Below are 21,177 nucleotides of genomic sequence, written 5' to 3'. Positions count from 1 at the left end.
TCTTCAGGCTCTAGACCTCTGGTCCTCTGAGCAGAAATGCGATCCTTAGTTCACTACATCACCAAAGCCATTACAAATGACCATCCAGAGTCACACCCAGGTATGTTTCCAGCTTGGGAGGTACGTCTCTAATATACTTGGGCTGCCATGCCTAATAAACTTACATACGTACATAATATATACACATATACACTTATCCAAATCCCTTTTTTACCCTAAATAATGAAGTTTAGCAAACTGAAATACCCCAGAAGCAAGAAGCAGAAACAATGGAGAAAGTGCTAGCCTCTTTCCCAAACAATTTGTAGTTCCATAGCAAAGATGCCTGCCTTAAACTCAGAGAGTAAAATGGATGAGGAAGAGGATCCCTTTAGAGCCCTAAAGGCATAGCTCTTAATCTTGAACTGGATTGGGAAGCAGACTGAAAGTCAGGGTTGACAGGAAAGGCTCCTATAATGTATTCTTAAACTTCTCACTTAAGTAGGATTTTAAATTGCATCAAATTTCCAAGGGATAAGAAGTCAATTTATCTGCAGGGGAAAATAAATGTGTTCCCACTATGTTGATCCTTGCTCACATCTCCCTCTCTTCCCCAGGTACCAAGAAGCAATATAAGTGAGTCTAAAGAGAGCCCCCAGAGCTTTCTGATGCAAAAATGGCTTGAAATCCACATAGCTTAACAAATTTCATTAAAGCTAGATTCAAGGATAAGAAAAATTCCAAAATAATAGATCTGATAAACAGCTACAATGGAGATTTTAGCACCTGTATTTTACATTTTATTTTTAAAATATGCCTATATTAAGAAATCTTTTTTGATTAATTTTTGTTTAGACTGAATGGAGAAATGGTTGCAGGGGGAAACCAGTTCTAAAAACTCTTGCTTGACATAAGCATAGATAAAGGAAGTAATCATGTAAAAGTCTCCCTAGGTGCAATTTACTTTCAGAGTAAAGACAGGCTAATAGCAACCCCCATGTCCCTCCATCCTTTCTTTTCTCCTTTAACTCATTCCTGGATACCTGGTGCTTCTGAGCTATGTCAAAAGAAAGGTCAGCAAATCTAGCTCAGCTCTAGAATTGGAAAGAGAAAGGAAAGCTCAAGAGCATTCACAGGAAGAGGGTCATTTGGAAGCCCCTTCAACACAAGTTCATTTTTCAATCAAAGCACATTAACTGTAACAATTCCCAACCCACCAGGAAGCAAGCAGACTAACTAATGAGAACCGTAAGAGAGACATCAGTTCATGGGAAAAAATAATTTTCTTCAGCTGTCAGCCCATCCCCCTCTTCCCAATACTGAGCAGGGACCTGCCTGTTTCCTTCATTGATGTTCTCTTCAGTGGCCAAGGTCTACATGCTGCACTAGGTGACATGACTTAGATTCTACGATTCATCCCCACCATTGTTTTACTTTTGAGCAGACAAAAAAAGTGAGCTAGAAATGCAATCTAGGATTCAATTTCTTCAAGGCCTTGTGTAATCTAAACTCAAGCCCAAACCTTGTATCAAAAACTCTGCTCTCTGTGATAGCCTTAACACAGCCCTTCCCTGCACCCATAATCCCAATAGATTGACAGATAGCATATGCTGCAATGAATAAATAGGTTCATGCCAAATCCTACTATGCCCACCTATACTTCAAGGAATTACTCAATGAACTGATTAAGATGTACTACCTATATTACTAGAGCAGAGATTTAAATCCTGTGTGTGTGTGTGTGTGTGTGTGTGTGTGTGTGTGTGTATCTGTATGTCAATGTCTAGAGAAGTCAATAGACACCCTTCATCAGAATAATGCATTTTTAAATGCATATTATAAAGTATCATAAAATTTCAAAGGGACCCAATTATACTGAAATATAGTTATCAAACTTAAGTTTAAGAATCCTCATTGCGAAAAAACTCTAAAAACCCTTTTTCCTATAAAAATCATATTGGAGAAGATTGCAGTTGCATCTCCCTGATAGAACATATGGAGTAGGGATACATAAAGATCAAACCCAAGACCTAGACAGATACTAGAATTAACTGACTCAACTTCAGCTTTTGAGGTTAACTCCTTGCTCACTTCTATCTCCAAATAATCAAGGAAAAAAAAAAAACACAAAAATCAAAAACAAAAACAAAAAGACTCAGTTTCAAAATACCTCCTAGATAGCAACCTGGGTATGGACACATTTTCCTAGATCCCAGGTGATATGGGGGAAAAAAAAGAAGGAAATTCACCTTTGGATTGTCCATGGAGCTTATTTCATTCATTTAGTTAAGAAAATTCAGGTTTGTGAAATGCTTTGAATTGGTCCTCATTTGAATGACAAGCATTTCTGGCAATTAAGTAAAATACTGGGTACCTCTGATATTAAAGTGGTCCCAGTTTCTGAGCACAAATGACAACTACCTAATAAATTCAATGTCAAGACAAATCCCCAGAAGCATGAAGTACCACAAGCACAAAGAGAATCACAAGTTTTCAAATCTAAATATCAGAGGAGCGTGTGCTGGGCGTTAAACTCTGTTTGTAGGTCTCAAAGGAAAACCAGGAAGGAACACATTGTACAGAAAAGCAAACAAACAAACAATACCCTTTTATTTTTAAAGCTCTGGTGAAAGAATAAGCTTCCAAATGACATCCCATTTTTTAAAAAACTGTAAACTAACCTACCTCTAGGTTAGTCACACTATACAGACCGCATCCTATCTCTTAAAGATGCCTAAACATTTCATGGAGTATTTACAAATGTATCAGTTAGGTAGTAAAGTTTCATTGCAATCTTTCTCATTTTATAGCACATATTCCACAATAAAATAATGGGACTATATTTGCATTTTTGTATAAAACTTATTAACAAATGGAGAAAGGCAATTTTCCTGAGAGAAGATTTGTTCTTGAAATATGTTTTGTCTAACAGATAGGAAATACAAAAAGATGGGATGTGCTTGGTTTAAAAAAAAAGAAAAAGAAAGAAAACAAAGAAAAAATGCACAAAGATGTCTAGTTAACTTTTTTTAAATTATTTAAAGTACCATTAAGTTAAAATGTTTACATTCATTATAAAAAAATGTTGTTAAATCTTATGCAAATGATTTAACACTGATTGCTGCAACGCAAATTGCACTTCTTAAAAAATTATTGTATACATGGAAGAAAAATATCTTGTTTGCTACCCTGTTTACAAATTCTGACCAACTTCAGATCAGTCATATAGAAGATGAACTTTCAAAAACCTCAGTCATAGTGTATGTTAAGAAGTTATAATGCAGTCTTAAAACTGAGGAACATTTTTTATGAAAGACATCAGGAACCAGCTTGACCGTGAGAGACATGTGCCAAACAGTCTCTTTTTGCTTTCCTCCATGAGTGTAGACAGGAACTCTGATATGAAAAGCAAGGGAGAAAGTCTGTGGTCATGAAGTTGTTTGTTGGTTTAAAGGACATAAAAACCGCGTGTTATTTGGGGGCAATAAATGCTCAGAAAGCTTTTTGTTTTCTTAAATCTCTCCTGGCATCCTTTAGAACGAAAGCCCCACATAAGTCACTTTATCCGGCGAGTGGAAGCAAGGATGAGGAAGTCCCATCAGCATGCATCCTGCATCCAGAGGCGGGCAGGCAGGTTGCACTGACTGGCTGGTCGTCTGGTCGGCTATGTTGAAGATGCATGAAGCAGGTCTAATAATAGAGGAGGAAGGACGATATTCTCTTTGGTTGTATTATCTTTACCCTGGAAGAAATCCATCGTCTCTCATTTCTCTTGCATAGATGAGGAGTTGGATGGTAGTTAAGGCAGAAAGCCTCTTTGGAAAAACACCTCTATCTCAATAAAGGCACTACAAAATGACACATCAGAGCAAAGTTCTGCTAGCATCTTCACGGCTGCACAGACTGCTTGAAAAAAATATTAAAGAAACTGTGGGCGTCTAAAGGTCGTGTCGCCCTCCCTCCCAACCCCCATCCAGGGAGGTCTCCCAACTTCCTTTTTCCACTGAATCAAGCAAGTGCTAAAGCACACCATGAATCCTGTCTCACAGACGCTGTAACTTCAGCCGTGGAGGTCAGGCTGACTCCTGAGTACAGCCCATCTTGACCTGAATACTTGAGAGCGGTGCTTTCAGGGCTAGTGTTCTCTCCTGGACCAGACATCACTGAGGATCCCGCCTAGTGAGAAGGAGGGAGAAGAGAGAGCAAAACAGAAGAAAATATGAGACTGATGAAATTGTTATTTATTTAGCACAATTTTATTAGCTGCACAGGTCATAACTATCTGGAGGATTGAAAGAAGAGACTTAATTTGAATTAGAAAAGAGGATAGGAAAAGGAGGCTATATATATATATATTTATATTTATATTTATATTTATATTTATATACTTGAAATAGGCAGCCCACGCTACCAGCACAAGATTAACCCAATGCTGGCAATTTAAGCTTTTAGAAACATTATCCTATTACTCATGGCAGTAACCTCCCAGGAAGATAAATGGCTGCATGAGGCGAGAGTACAAGAAGGAATGTGGAATCAGTCCTTTTGTAAAAAATACCAACCCAAGAAGGATTTCCTGGTCCAACCATATGACACTGGTACAAAAGCATTAAGGATTATATTCCCAAACTAGCCATTCCAAACGTGATATAAACAACAAAAGGGTTACTTACACACACACACACACACACACACACACACACACACACACACACACACACACACACACCACACAACCACAATGGATCTACATAACCCATAAGGACTGATATTTCCATCAAAGACTGAATAGAAAAACACCCCTTTCAATATTTCCTGACAAATGAGATTTCTAAGCATAAGAAAATTAATCCACAGCCATCTAAAACTTAATCTCCATCTCTTGTACCTAAAATTTATCCTAGAAAATTGGCAAAATTGATACCCATTTCTATAAAAAGAAATTTTCTCATCCTATTTCTATTCTAGCACCACCATCATTTTTTTCAGCTAATATTTATTTTCTGCACAAAAGGGAAAAGTCAAACAGTTGTCTCCTATAAGAAATTGGAATGAATCATGTGCAATTAATAAAATTCACTGTGTACATTTTGGGATTAAAAGAAGGTAAAGTTTCTATTGCAAAACACAAAATGTATTTAGGGCCCAACTTTGAGGGACCAGGGTTCAAATATTACTTCTGAAGTGTTCCTCTTATGTGACCTTGAACTCCCTTACTTAACTTCCCTAGGTCTATTTCTTCATCTGCAAATTGAGGGTGTTGGACTAGATTGCTTTGGAGGTCCCTTCCAACTTGAGATCTGCACTCTTCTCTTATTTATTTATCTAGCTGCTTTATCCCCTAGGAACTAAAAGAATTTTGCAAATATTGACTATAACCAAAGAGAAAAGGAGTTAATGGTTCACATCTTGAAGGTGTGTCAGCTTCTTCAAGCTAATTTAGCACCTTCTATTCCTAGAATACTTTATTTTCCAAAACTCTTTTTCCCATATGACTATATCATTATAGAAACTTTAAAAATAATCATGTAAAAATATTAACAGTGATGAAATCAATGATTTTACATGTAAGATAATTTGAAAATGCAGCCAAATGAATTGCTGTCATCTGACTGATTTTTTTCCCACATAGTATTACATATTATTATTTTTCTAAGTTTTCTTGTATCACAAATTTTAGAAAGCTATTGAATAAGAAATTTTGTTAATTACATAATGCAAGGGGTAGCTAGATAGTATAATGGATAGAGCATCAGCCCTGAAGGCAGGAGGACCGGAGTTCAAATGTGACCTTAGATATTTAACACTGCTGTGTGACCTTGGGCAAGTCACTTAAACCCAATTGCTTAGCCAAGAAAAAGAGTGAGAGAGAGCAAAATGTAATTGTTATTGTTGAAAATTTTGATTTCTTTTAATCTGAAAGAAAAAACAAGAACTATGAAGTGGGGTAAGACAGGTGCTGAAGAGATAAGATTTCTACCAAGGACTTAGAAAATAGTCTCTCACATTCTTTGTTTTACCAGCTGGGACAATACCCTTCTATTTGTGGCATTAAGTAAAGATAAGCTGAACAGTTCTGATGAAACATGCAACCTGCTGCCCAAAAGAGAGAGGACAGAATCAAAGTGCAGATTGAGACATATATTTTAGAAGGAAGTCAGGGCCAATGTGACAATTTGTTTTGCTTGATTATATGTAGTTGTCACAATAGTTCTACTTTCCTTCTTTTTGGGGGGGAGGGAAATAGAGGAAGGGAAGAAGATGGATTTTCACTAATTAAAAAAATTGAGTTTTGAAAAATTTCAAGATAAAATGAAGGGGATGGGCTAGGTAAAAAAAAAAAAAAATCAAAAGGGCTCTTCTAAATCTTACTCTTCTATCAAGAGAAGTATCATTCTCAAAGGTTTACAGAAAGTAGCCTTCATCCCCCTTGGGAGAATCAGGATAGTTGGTTTGGGACTTTTTGCTTTTTTTTAATGTTTCTCAAGAGCATCACTATGCAAGAGTAGCACAGGTTAGAGTGCAACAATCTGACACAGCCTGCATCAAGAACAAGTTCAGGACTGCATGTCTTTTGATTAGTCAATATTAACATTTAGCTCCTCATTTTGTTGTTCAGCCCTTTCAGTGTTGTCTGACTTTTCATGTCTGACTTTTTCATTTGGGGTTTTCTTGACTAAGATACTGCAGTGATACTGAAGTGGCCATTTCCTTCTCCAGCTGAAGCAGGGTTAAATGACTAGCTCAGGATCATTCAGCTAGGAAGTATCTAAGGCCAGATTTGAACTCATGAAGATGAATCTTCCTGACTCGAAATCTAGCACTCTGCCTATTGAGCTATCTAGTTATCCTCTCAAACTTCAAGAAGTAGATTTAAAAGATGATAGGACTTAAAACTTGATAACTTTAGTTGAATGATTTCTTTGAAATGTATCCACCAATAGTATTCATTGAACTAAAAAGCTTGAGAGTAGTTCAAATCATTCAAATTCTAATTATAAAAATTAAACATATGGAAACCTTTTTATGAATGCACTGGTTAGTAAAGGTACAAATGATTCATTTTATATGATTTTTTCCCCTAAGATTGAGAATTTTCAGGCTCACCAAAAAACCCAAAAACCATTAATATTCCTCTTTACCTCTAGGAAGTAGTACATTTAGCAAAGGAATTGTCCTAATTACCTTCATCAAAAATCAATCCTACTTGGGGGCAGCTAGGTGGTGCAGTGGATAGAGCACCAGGTCCTGAATTCAGGAGGACCTGAGTTCAAATCAGATCTCAGACACTTAACACTTCCTAGCTGTGTGACCCTGGGCAAGTCACTTAACCCCAGCCTCAGGGGGGGGGGGGGAAATTTCAATCATACCTATATTAGTTCCAACATAGACTCTATATATATATATATATATATATATATATATATATATATATATATATATATATATATATATATATATATATATATATATATATTTTTTTTTTTTTTCCTTAATCTGATTTTATAAAGTCTACAACTAACTCTAATCTGTGTTCTTTATCATTATATACCTAGAGGGGATTTTCTTTTCAAAGATCTCATTTATGGCCAGTTACCTATCTTCTGACTAATCTAATATTGTGTGCATACCTCAGGCAAGAGACACTAGGCTAGAACATCAATGAAACAGAGAAAAAAAAAAGTTTTAGGCATAGTCCATGCCTTCAAATTTCTTAGGATTCAGAGGAGAATCACATTATCTGAGGAGAGTCACATATCATCAAATAAATAAATATATTAATTTTTACAGGATGAGTGCCAAAATGTAATAGAAATAAGCAATGATCTGAAAAACAAGAGCTGGGCTGAATGGGAAAGATTTTCATGGAGCAAGTGGAACTTGAGCTAGGCACAGCATAGAAAGACAGGTGGAGCAAAAAGATAAAAGAAAGATAGAAAGTATTCTAAGTAACTAGAGGCAGAGTAGAAGAAGGGAAAAAAGAGAGGGAAGTAGTAAGGAGGGGAGGGGAAAGAGAATGATGCACAATATGAGCAGCCTCTCCAACTTGGGGTAGAAATGGGAAGCAATTAATAGATCAACTTTATCAGAATGGAAAATTTGTGTAGGGAAATCACAGGAGATGAAGTCAAAAGAGGTAGGCTAGGGACAGGGTTGTGAGAGAACTCTTAAGCCAAGTGAAAGAGCTTTAAAAGCTGTCCAAATTCTGTCACTCTGTAAAGACAAATTGCCACTATCACTGAGCTTAGAAAATAGAAATGGGAATAAATCCAAGGTGAAATGATGTGATGACCGTTTTTCTAATTGCTCTTTAGGGAGGGGAAAGCAAGGAATAGGAGGATATTACTTAGAACAACAAACAGCCCAAGAGATAGGAAAAGTGTATGGAAAGGAAAGCAGGAGGGTAAAAAGACAAACCAATTCCTTTTCAATTTCATATAAGACCCTAAGGATGTACAAGGGTATTCCCAAAATGTTCTCAGTGCCACCTGGCTGCTGATCCTGGTATTCCCCTGAAGCAGACAGCTATGTTCTGTTCCACAGTGCTCACACAGAGTAAAGCATGTATACATGAATCAGTTCACCCTTAAATCCATTTAAATAGGGAGCCTGGAATTAGCAAAATGTCAGATCACTTAATTTTCTCTTTTACAAATTCTGACTTTTCACTTTCATATAATATTGTTGCCTTTGCTCTGGCTATTTCTAATGCCTTTCATGGGTGCTCTTTTCCCTCACTTAAACTTTCATATCCTGGGCTCCCTTGTTTCCCTTCAAGACTAAACTGCAATGCCCTGTATTTTCTCCATGAAACCTGTCCTGAACCCCTAGCTATTATGATCTTCTTTCCAAAAGGAACTTGTCTAGCTGTGATTTTCCTTCCAAAAAGATATGGTATATATTTAAGATGTGTCTATTCCACATATACTTATATAGGTATATATTTTCTCCCTCACAAGATGGAAGGCAAAGAGCACAGAGCCTGACATATACCAAGTTCTTAATAAATACTTATTGCTGAACAAAGCTTTCCTTTCAACAGTATCAAAAAGCTTCCTGCAGGGGAGCAAGGGAGCACAAAATGCGTGCTCTCGAACTACATTTAATTCATTAATTTCTCCAAATCCACTATAGCCCTTCAAAACACTTTAACTTGACATTACCTATTTCTTACCCTACCAGAAGTAGCAGTAAATTGTTCAGGTTTTTAACACACTTCAGGAAGTCTTCAGAATGTCAAACTAGCTTCAATCCAGTAGCCAGGCCTTCCTTTTCTGTGGGTGGGTCAATGCCCTCTTATGTTAGCACAACCCTGTAACCTGTTTGTTACTTAGCCAGAAAGGGGAACTCATTATTTCCCTGATCAAAGTGCAGGCAGGGTATGAGGGTGGGGCAGAAATCTGCTCTGTGTTTCCATTCACGGCTTATCAGCCCCCACCCTCCCACAGAACACCAAAAATGGAGACATTTCCTGTTGAAAGACTGCATTATCAGCACCAGACCCAGCCTGGGTTTAGCTTCTAAAACAAGGCAAGTTAGGTAGAACACAGACAGACAGGATAGCTGTTCTGGAAAGCTCTTCTCTTAAAGGAAAGATGACTTCAGGGAAATCCTGGGTTTCTCCCACAGGAAGACATACCAAACACACACACACACACACACACACACACACACACTCCTCTGAAGAAGGCATTGGACTAATCTTTAAATTATCCAGATTTTCTTAAGCACAAACATTTTTGTCATTGTTGTGTCATTTCAATAGTGTCTAACCGTTAGTGGCCCCATTTGGATTTTCTTGGCAAAAAAAGTAATTTCCCATTTCTTTCTTCATTCAACTCATTGTATAGATGAGGAAACTGAGACTACAGGGTGAATTGACTTGCCCAGGGTCACACAAAATCCTTTTAGAAATCTTAGTATATTTCCGTGAGATCAAATGAACAGGGAAAGTAAAGTGGATTCTGTTTTATGAACAACAATTAAGAATGCCATTTTGGAGGGAAGAAAACTAAAACTGGGATCTATTCTTAATATGGTCTGGATTTAAAGAAGCAGAACAACTTATCAACTTCATGTGTATAGGGAGCTACGTTCAGACTTTGATGATGTCAGATGCACCAGCCCTTTAGCTTCATTCAGTTCAAAATCTGTCTGCTGCTATTGACTTTGATCTCTCCATTACATCTCAGTAAATCTATGGTAAAACTTTTTTCATTTGTGAGAGGAAGCAACATGTCCTCACTATTGAGGCTATTTAATCTGCCTTTGTAAACTCTAGGTTAGACTTCTTTAAGTGCTTTATATATAACCTTCCCTTAAGAAATTCATAAAAAAAGGAAAATTTATAAATCCTAAGCCAATTTTAAAAAATCCCCCATCCCTGAAAAAAATTCACTGCACTCGATTCTCTATAGACTATCCACTATCCACTATCCTCTACTAAACTATGTCAACTATATTAAATGATAATCACAATGTGGAGAGGATTTAATATGTGTCAGTAACTTACGTGGAAACACACTTAAAGTTTATATAAAACAACTGCTTCTCTAAGTAGATTGTTTGAGATTGTAATCATATAATTCATCCACATAAGTATGTCTTTTAAATTTTTTTTTCAATGCTGTCCAATTCTTAATGAGAGACCCCATTTGAGGTTTTCTTGGCAAAGATACTGGAGGAAATTACCATTTCCTATTCCAGTTCATTTTACAAATAAAGGAACTGAAACAAAAACGACTCATCCAGGATCACACAGCTAGTAAGTGTCTGAGGTGAGATTTGAACGCAGGAAGATGAGTCTTCCTGACTGCTGGCCCAACACTCTACCAGCTGTGTTACTTAGCTATTATAAAATCTATACAAGTCAGTGGACCAAGAAATAAAATCCCAAGACCTCCATCTCACAAGTTCTACTTATGTGTGAATTGGGGTTATGTTCACATTCAGTGATACTCTTCTTTCCTGTAATATCATCAGAATCATTCAATTATATTATTTATAGACCAAAAGATTTGTGCTAAGAAAAAATGTATACTCAACTATCTCTCTGCCTTAAGGAAAATGGAAAATAAAATAATTCATAAATATTCAGTACTAATTAAATTTTTAAAAAAATCTCCAATGGAAGATTCTTTTATTGTCATAACATGAAGCCAATTAGCATGCTAAAGAACCAGCTTAACTTTTGAGTTATATTAAGGTTAATTCTACTCTTCCAGTTTACCAGATTCAGTAGACCAAGGTTATAAATAGGATTTAAAACATGATGATTTCTAATCCTACTGTCACAACTTACTTCTTTTCAAGATAGACAAGTTTTCTTTGTATAAAACACATTAGGAGAATTCATCTAAAAAATTATATTTGGATATTAACTAATTTTTGTAATGCACTCCAATCAACATACAATGGTTAAAAAAAAAAAAAAAAAGGAAAGAAAATCCCTGGTTAGAGGGATAAAATCCTCTGTAAAAGGAGGTCACTTTGTTAACACAATAACTCTATGTCTCTAAATTCCCCCATTAGGGAAATGGGGATATTTGTAAGTGCCTTTAGGTCCCTGGATGAAAAATGTTATGTAAACTAGAGTATTATTATTAACTTCCAATAATTTATTTAAATAGCACTATTCTTCCAGGACTTCAAAGGATTTTGTAGGTATACTATGTACAACATCCCAAGGAACCAGATGGTAGAAATTATTTTCCTCCTTTAATGGGCAGGGAAAATGGAAGTACAGGAAAGACTCAGTAACATGACATGGTCAATGAGAGCTGGGACCAGGAGTCCCAGTTGCCTGATTCACTAATTCACTCCTAATCTAAGTTATGTCTCAGTTTAAACTTTGAACTACACTTAGGCTTCCTTATGATCTAGTAATTAGAGACAGCCTAGAGTTGAAAATACCTGGCCCTTAATAGAATAAAAGTGGCACCGGGGAATACAGGCCTACAATTCTGCAGATCTATCCCATATTAACAACCAAATGCAGAGTGCATTCTTTTCATTGTTTAAACATCTTCCAGACATTTACTTGGAATTTTATTTACTCATAAGAATCAATATTTATTCATTTTTTTAACTTGTCTATTTATTAAGGACATTGCTTAGTAAAAATATTTTTTTGCGTCCTCATCTAAATTCTAGACCATATAATTGTTCATAAAGAGGTGAAGGATGACCCTTCCTAGGCATCTGTGCTAAAGGTCCTGGCCATTACTTTATTTCTTTTTCCCTAGAAGGTGATTCTTGTGAAGACCAACATTGTGAATACAGACTGTGCTTGATTTCAGACCCATTAGAGCTTCATATTGCTAGGAATGATTTTGGCAGACATCCATGAAAGGAATAATAAATTACTTTTGTTCCAGTAAAGGAATTCATTTTCTTCGAAGATTCATTTAGCAATAACATTTCACAGCATTCGAGGCCAGATTTCTAAAACTTCTGTCATGTTTTCCTGTAACATATTTTTTTCATCTTTGGTGACAATTTTATAAGTTCTCAATGAAGGGCTAGGGAAGAGAAGGAAGGCTGAGTCTTATGAAATATTTTAAAGCATGTAGCCAGGTTAAAAAGCAAACAACTTCTGTAAAGCCTTATCGTTCCTTTACCCAGTGTTCTGCCTCTCACATCACAACAATGAGTCACCTGCCTAATCACCCATGATTCTGTGATAAACTGGGTGGACTAAATGAAAACTAAATATTAATTTATTGGTACTGCTTATTAATATCCATGATTGTTATTGCATGCCACATTTTCCAAAGCAAACAAGAGGAAAAAGGTTGAAAATAAGATCTTGAAATAAGCTCCTCATGTAACTGGAGAGCACAACGAAATTGTCACATACACAAATCAAGATGAAATCATATAGATTCACATGCAAATACCAATTCCTGGACAAGGTGACCCACAACATATATGGTCACAGTCAGTGTGATCAGTCACACTGGGGAATGAGTGAAAGAGAGCCTGGCACATAGGGATTGAGGAGATAAAATACCAGCAAAATATTTATGTTCATGGTTTATAACAGCATGTGGTAAGTAGGATATTAATAACACTGATGAATGACCGACTCCCTAGGAGGGTTACACACTGTTTTAGGAGTCAGGAGACATCTGTTTCTGTCCCAGCTTCAGTCTATGACCTCCTGAAGTCATTCCATTTCTTTGTCTATAAATGGAGTCATCATCATAAGGCCCAGCCACTTTACTACTCTGAGACTTGTAGAGATAATGATTTTTTTAAAACTTAAAATGTATGAAAAGAGACTTTGGACTTTTAACACCTCAAAAAGTAGGTATACAAAGCATTATGTTTCTGTGTCTATCTACAGACAGAGAAGTAAATTGTGCTCAATAAATATTTTCCTAAAACATTTTAAAATATTCTTCATAGTAGTTTTACAGAAGTAATTTGAAGGCCAGGTTGTATAAAAAGCAATTTTAAATTCAATTCATAACAAGTCATAAGGGAGACAGAGACAAAAGAAGCAATTCCTTTCCTCAAAGACATTGTTCAAATATTTTATCATGCATTGATAAGTAAATGGCTTCTAAAACCAACAAATAACACTACCAAAGCTACAAATTAATTCATTGCTTTTCAAAGGAGCTATGATTTCTAACCACAATACAATTGATTTTATGTACTGCCTAACAGGTTTGGCATTCAACTGTGTGTGGATTTAAAGCAAACCCTTAATACGATTTCCACAACACATGATTTTACATTTGATATTTTATAGAACTTTATAATAATCACATTAGCTACACCAATTACCGCAATAATTTTTATCACTTCCTAGTCCCACTGTCTTTATCATGCTATAGTTCTGCAAATGGATACCATATTTATATGAAAATGGATAGTAACTGACTTGCATGTATGAATTTAGGAACAACTTTGGGATCTTGGTTTTCCCATACATAAATACTGCTGTTTCATAATAGACTACCTCAAAAGGAATGATAATAAGGAATTATGTTCTTCAATATACTATAAGAAAAGCTAGTTACTTGTTATTGAGTCATTTCAATCATGTTCAATTCTTCATGACTCTATATGAGATTTTCTTTGCAGAGCTGCTGGAGTGGTTTCCCATTTCCTTCTCCAACTTATATTGCAGATGAGGAAACTGAGGTAAACACAGGATCAAACCAGCAAGTCTGAGGCAGACATGAACTAAAGAAAATGAGTTCTTCCTAACTGCTATCCCAGTGTGCTATCTACTGTACTATTTGCCTTTCATAGTCATTAATTACTATAAAGTCAAGCTCATCCTTTATTTAAAATGTTTTCAGATAACAAAGGATAAAAGTGGGAGAGTGGTCCCTGGTCATCATGTGTTCTGATGTTCCGAGTTATTCCCTCAAATTTGAGTTAATAATGCTGGCTAGTGAGACAAGCCATAAACTTTATGAGAACTGGACTCTCCAGTACTTGGTGTACAACAAACTTGCTGCATAAGAAATCACTTCTTCTCTAAGGACCTTAATTTCCTCATCTATAAAATGAAGAGGGAGGGCTAGATGGCAGAAAGATCCTGATGTCTTAGGGAAGAGCAAGTGATTGAAGTCAGAAGGTATGGGTTTGAATTTTATTTTCCATTTATTAGCTGTGTTATTTTGAGCAAATCATCTCTCCTCTGGGCCTTCCTCTGTTTCCTCACTTACACAAGGAAACCAATGGACTACTCAATTTCTAAAGTCTCTTTTCAAACTTAAGATTGCATGAAAGAGGCAAGAACTTCAGAAATCACATTAATCTGTGTTCAAATTCTGTCTCTGGTGCTTACTAGCTAGCTCTGGAACTTTGTACAGCTTCATCACTAAAGGACTCAGTTTCCTCATCTGTAAAATGAATGGACTGGATCTAACAATCTATGAGTCTGTGCTCTATCATGCCACATGAGCAAGCATCACTTGGGACATATTCCTCCTACCTCTTTTACAGTATATAAGAAACTAGGTTTTGATGGAGATGATTTCCCAAAGGTCAAATTGAAATGGCTAAAGTCAAAAAGAGTTTGCTTTTCAAGTCTTCAGAAAGACTTTACTCAGAAGATCCAACAACTTGTATAAAGTGACAACAATCTCTTTACTAAAATTCTGACCCTTTAGTCAGCCCCTTTCTTCCTAATCAAGTTCCTTAAACCACATGGATTCAAAAGAGAAGTGGTTTCTTCCCAAATGAAAGCAATTAACACTTTAGAATTACAGAATCTTGAGGGACCATCTAACCCAACTCATATTCAATGGGAGCCCCAACAACAACATGAGATAAGTAATTATCTAGCCTCTGCTCTAAAATTTCCAGGGAAAGGGATCACCTTTTGAGGCTAGCCATGTCAGTGGGACATGTCATGGGACATCTCTATCTAGAAGGAAGGTTTTTCCGAAATCTACCTGACACAAGTCTAATGAGCATTCAGTCCATGCCTTTATTCACATCAATGATAAAATTCAACAGCACAAATCCTCTAGGGAACTCCACTCAAGACCTTCTGTTACACTGACACTGAACCACTAACAACTACTCTTTGGTTTTGCCTATCCAACCAATTAGTAATCCATCCAACTTTAAGATGAATCTTCCTGATTCCAACACAATGGTCTATTCCCTGTATCATTTAGTTGCACACACACACACACACACACACACACACACACACACACACACACACACACACACACGTTGGTGTGGGAGGGCTACTATCCCAACAGAATAATTAGAATCTTGATTTTTTTTTCTACTATCCCCCAACTAAATGTTCAAGGTAATGTAAGTTAAACTACAGTTTACATTAAATACCTTTTACCTAGCTTTCTTTATCTTCTTCAAATGTTTGTGTAAGACAACATCAAAACCAGGAGCTACAAGGTAACTAGCAAAGGTACTAAAGCTTCCCTAAGAATCCACCTTTCTTTATGAATTAGTAAAAGCAATTTATTTTAAATATTTATACTAGTTTATAATCAATTGTATGTTAGCTTCTATGCTAATCAATTTTCAAAGTCTGCAAAGTAGGCATTTTGAATTGTTGGCCTACTGTACACTACCCATTCCCCCTGTTATCTTTGCAGAGTTGGAGACTCTGAATATGGAACACTACATATAATTTTGGACTTGGGACTTCTAGTCAAGATGGCTGCCCTAACAGAGGCAGACAGCCCAGCTTCCACATACCTTCTCTAGCAAAAACCTAAAAATAGCACCAGACAGAATAATGATCAAGAAATCTAATGATAAAAATTTAACCACCCCATAAATGCACAAAATGTCATAAAAAGTACACAGATAATGGGAAAAGGGAGTTCTGCTAGCACTAGCACAACCAGAGAAAGACCAGAGGTACTAATAGCTTGCAGTATTTTTTGATCCAGAAACAACAAGAGCAGAGAACTCCCTCTGAGAAAGCCCTAGGGTGCTTGGAAACCTACAGCATGGACTTTGGAAGCAAACAGTCCAGGTTCAGCAGCATTCAGACTGAGACATAGACTCTAAGTTCCCCAGCATTTTATACTGAAATCATAGAAGGCTTTGAATGTACACAACTCTAAAACCTCAAAGCTTCAGGGAGTTTTAAGTCAGGACAGGGATGCAGATGGTCCATGTTAAGACCAACCAGGGCCAACCATCTCACCCAAAATCATAACAGAGAAAATCTTCTCCAGACAAAACATTTCAATCCAGGAACTGATAGGAAAGAGAAAAATGAGATCAACATCTATAAAGAATTATCTATCCAAATAACAACCTGCAATCAGAGACTCAAAGAGGGGGAAAAAAATGAATTTTCTGCAAGTACTAAAAGAATACCTAAGAAGAAATGGAATTGGGGCAGTTAGGTGGCACAATGAATAAAGCACTAGCCCTGAAGTCAGTAGGACCTGAGTTCAAATTTGGCCTCAGACACTTAACACTTCCCAGCTGTGTGACCCTGGGGAAGTCAACCCCAATTGCCTCAGCAAAAAAGAAGAAATGGGATGGAAAATGAAAAATGAAATAATTAGAAGGAAACCAAATAGCTTAGAACAAAATTAGTAAGCTTTACTCAAACAAACAAACAAACAAACAAACAAAAAAAAAAAAGAAAAGAAAGAAAGAAAGTCATTGAAACAGTTGAAAAAGTACAAGAGAAGATCAAAAGGAAGCTTTGAAGGAAGTATAGAAAAGCTGGATAATTTTGAAAGTAACAAGTTAATTTCTATTTTTAAGAGCAACCAATGCTGAATAGGCCCAGTTTCATACACAATATTCTTGTATTCCACTTTGCACATAAAAATGTTCCTGTTTGGGGGGTTATGTTTACATTCAGAATTTTTCAAAACTAAAAACAGTAAAAATATTTGGATCCATCTGCTATATCATGGTTAGTTCTGCTCAACTACTTTTGTTTTCCTATAATTTTAGTTCTTTGAAAAAAAAAAAGAATAGCTCTCTAGGATGGGGAAGGATATATTGGGAATGTAGTTGATATTTTTAAAATGTCAAAAATCCTTTTAAAAAAATTTTTTTAAAGTGATCTTGAGGGGGAAAAAGGAAGAAAATGTGCTTTTCAGAGAATTAAGAACTAGATTAAGTTCCTATCATCTACAAAGGGAGCTTCGGAGCCTGACTTGGGTCTGGCTTCACAACTGGATGGATAAGAGATCTGATGCAAAGCTGGCTCAGGTTTCTTTAGCAAGGTAGTAGTGTGCCCTGAAATAAGAGTCAGTTACCAAAAGAGCCACATGCTACCCTAATTATATTGTGTTACTTTTTATGGCAATAATTTCAAAACTACATGTTGAACTTCGTAACTTTAATAGAACTATCAGAGAAGTTTCATTAATAACAGAAGTATTTTAAAGAGGCCTTATTATTTCTGGAACATGGTACACCTGGGGGTGAGGGGAAACATTAGCTTTTGAAGTCATAAGACTCAGGTTTAAGTCCTAATTCCATCTATTACTAGGCACATGACACTAGAGGTAGTCATATAGCCTCTCTGACCTATTTTTTCATCTGTCAAGGAATAAGAAATGACCCACACTTTAGTCTCACTGGATTATTTATCAGGAAGTGTTGACTCTTTGTAAACCTTAAATCACTCTCAGTTCAAATTGTATCAATTGAGAGTGTACTGCAAATGCTAAATATCCACTTCTCTGGGAAAAAAAAAAAGTCTATATCTGCATTATTATAATTTTCTTCACACTTTATTAAACCTAAATAATCAATTAAAAGATCAATATTTTTATATTTGTAGAATCTGCCAATTTCTGAAGGCTAATTGCCCACAGTCAAAATTTACCAATTGACTCTTAAGCAGCTGGCTCCAGCATCATTCCCTATCTCACAGATTTCAATTGAAAACACATGCAGAAGCACTAAGGCATAATATAAACATATCATAGAAGCTAATATATATGAAGAGTATTTTAGTAATTTAATTTGTCCACCAAAGTAACCTACCAATTTTTAATCTTTAAAATAAATGATCAGGACAAAATATCAAGATCAAGAAAAAATATCAAAGAAAGTTGAAATGACATGTGAATTGATAGAAAGTGAATTAGAACCAACAATACACAATAACCATACCAATGTAAATAGGTAGAATCAAAAAGCAAAATAAAAGCCTGCATAACTATAATGATCAAGTGAAGAAATACACCTTCCTCCCTTCTTTACAAAAGGACTATGGGCATGGAATAAAGTTATATGCTATAAATCATAGTTAATGTGATAAGTTTTGCTGAATTTTTTTTAATACTCTGTTATAAGGGTTAGTTAAATGCATAGGAGATGGTAAGGAATAAATTTTTAAATTATGTAAAAAACAAAAGGAACAATGAACAGCATACAATTTTACTACCTTAAGAGTGTTGTAATAAATATCTAAAAAAGCAAATCAGGAAAAGGAGAGATAACAAGTAATGTATTTATATCAGGCTGTCTGTTCTAAATGTTTCCTAGGGTGGCTAACTATGTTACAGGTAGAGACAATGTAATCAGTTGAATCAATGAAAAAAGTACTTAAAGAAAAAGACTGGAATTTCAATCACTGCCAGTGTAATTTTGGACAAGTCAGTTCACTTCTGCAGAGCCTCAGTTTCCATATTTATAAAATATGATCATCTAGTGGTTCTGAGAAAACCACTTTGTTAACACTTTTAAAGCTATGAATTATGTGTCCTTTTGCTCAAGACAAGATATTGTACTTCCCTTTCTGGGTATTGTCACCTGCTATAGATTTAGTCTTCCCTCCTCTAAAAGATGAAGCTTTACTTCCCTAGAGCCCCTCCAGAGATTAATCTCTTCTCAAACTTCCTAGCAATGATAAAGCACTTAAGTCAACCAACAAGCATTTCCTAAATGCCTACTCTGTCAAACACTGTATAGGACAATAAGGATCAGGGCTTTTATTTTCCTTTGTCACTGAGTTTTGTTTTGTTTGTTCATTTGTTCAGGGAAATGTCCAAACTTTTGATTTAATTGGCATAAGACAGTAACCTTTATTTGCCTTAATAAATACTTATTAAGTACAGACACTATTCCTCAGTTTCCTCATCTTTAAAATGGGGATAATAGTACTACCTCCTGGGGTTATTATAAGAATCAAATAAGATAATATACATGAAGCATTTGGTCAAGTTTAAAACCCTTAATAAATACCGGTGATGATGATGATATAAGTGGTAGTAGTGGTGGTGATGATGATAATGATGATGAAGATGATGGAGGAACTCTCAAAAAGGGAAAAATCCCTCTAACACTACAGACTGGCAACTTACTGGCATTTCACCTATTACAAAGAGTCTAAGAGAGTAGCACGAAAGAGTGGAGTGGTTTGCCAAATGTCCCACAATCAGCTTAGATGTAAAAAAAAGATCTTGAAATCAAGTATCCCTAGTTCTGAAGCTGGCTGTCTATCCATTAATCATGAGGGACATTTAAAGAAAAGTCTCTGACAGCAAAGCAGTTTAGGTTCTAGGGGAAAACAGAATATATAAATGTTAAATAAACATATATGGTGATTTCAGTGATGCACGTTAACAGCAGGAAAGAGAAGGTCTTTATAGGAAAAAGCATGTGGCTTTCAAGAGGGTTGGAAAATATAATCAGCAGAAGTAAGTAAGGTGGCAGTTCATTCCAGGAAAATGACCTGCCCAAAGCACTGAGTAGGGAGATAAAAGGTTGTGTACAAAGGTTAGCCAGTAGACCATTTTTGCAAAAAAAGCAGAGTATGTGAAAGTTGGTGATCTATGAATAAATTAAATTAAAAACTATTAAACATTTACTACATGCCAAGCACTATGCTAAGTGCTAGGGATTCAAATACAAGCAAAAAGGATACTAGCTCTCAAGAAGCTTCCATTCTAATTAGCCTAGAAATATAAGCTAGAGCCATATTTTATAGATTTTATATATTAAATAGCAAAGAGCACACCTGTATTTGGGGAATAGCACTTTGCTACCTGAAGGATAGCTTAGAGAAAGGAAATGTTTTGGGGGTATTAAAGGCCTGAACTAGGGTAGTGGCCATGTTTTGGTTCATGAGGTATGGTAGAACCATTGATTAGAAGCATAAAATGAAAGTGGATGAAGACTGTAAGGTGAGGTTGCAGACATAGGTGATTAGAATGATGGTTTTGCCTTTCATAGAAATAGAGAAGTGAGAAAGATCAATTTTGGGGGGAGAGACTATGATTTTGAGGCACCTATGGCACATCCAGTTCGATATATTCAATAAACAATCACTGATGTGGGCTTAGAGCTAAGATATTAGGGCTATGCAATTTTGTATATTTGTAATGTTGCATATTATAGTAATTAGGGTTAAAATATCTCTTTACTACTCTGTAAGCCATTTTGGGGGCACAGTGAACAGAGTGTCAGGTCTAGGGGTGGGAAAATTCATCTTCAAATCTGGTCTCAGATGCTTGTTAGCTATGTGACCCTGGGCAAGTCTCTTTACCCTATTTATCTCAGTTTCCTTATCTGTAAACTGAGCTGGAGAAAGAAATGGCAAACCACCCCAGTATCTTTGCCAAGAAAAATCCAAATGGGGATCAAGAAGAGTCAAGAAAAAGATTGAAAACAATAGCATGAGCTAGATATTGTACTAAGTTTAAGGGCCCTTAAGGTGCTTTGTAGCTCTAAACTATGAATCTACTATTCCCAACTAAAAGTGGAATC

The 21,177-nt window shown here is 36.0% G+C and overlaps 1 protein-coding gene across 4 annotated transcripts in view; it reads right to left on the bottom strand.

The window, feature by feature from the left end:
* Nucleotides 1-2,556: 2,556 nt before the first annotated feature.
* Nucleotides 2,557-21,177, bottom strand: part of GATA6 (GATA binding protein 6) — a 42,579-nt gene continuing 23,958 nt past the window's right edge. For all 4 annotated transcript variants that reach the window (XM_074276481.1, XM_074276470.1, XM_074276461.1 and 1 more), the window contains exon 7: nucleotides 2,557-4,155. In XM_074276481.1, coding sequence (XP_074132582.1) covers nucleotides 3,988-4,155 — 168 coding nt within the window. In that variant the 3' untranslated portion in view covers nucleotides 2,557-3,987. The remainder of the gene's footprint in view (nucleotides 4,156-21,177) is intronic.

The sequence above is a fragment of the Sminthopsis crassicaudata genome, chromosome 1 (genome assembly GCF_048593235.1).
Source record: "Sminthopsis crassicaudata isolate SCR6 chromosome 1, ASM4859323v1, whole genome shotgun sequence".
NCBI lineage: Eukaryota > Metazoa > Chordata > Mammalia > Dasyuromorphia > Dasyuridae > Sminthopsis > Sminthopsis crassicaudata.
Note: the sequence above shows the minus strand (reverse complement) of the source record. Positions and strands in the feature narration are given on the sequence as shown.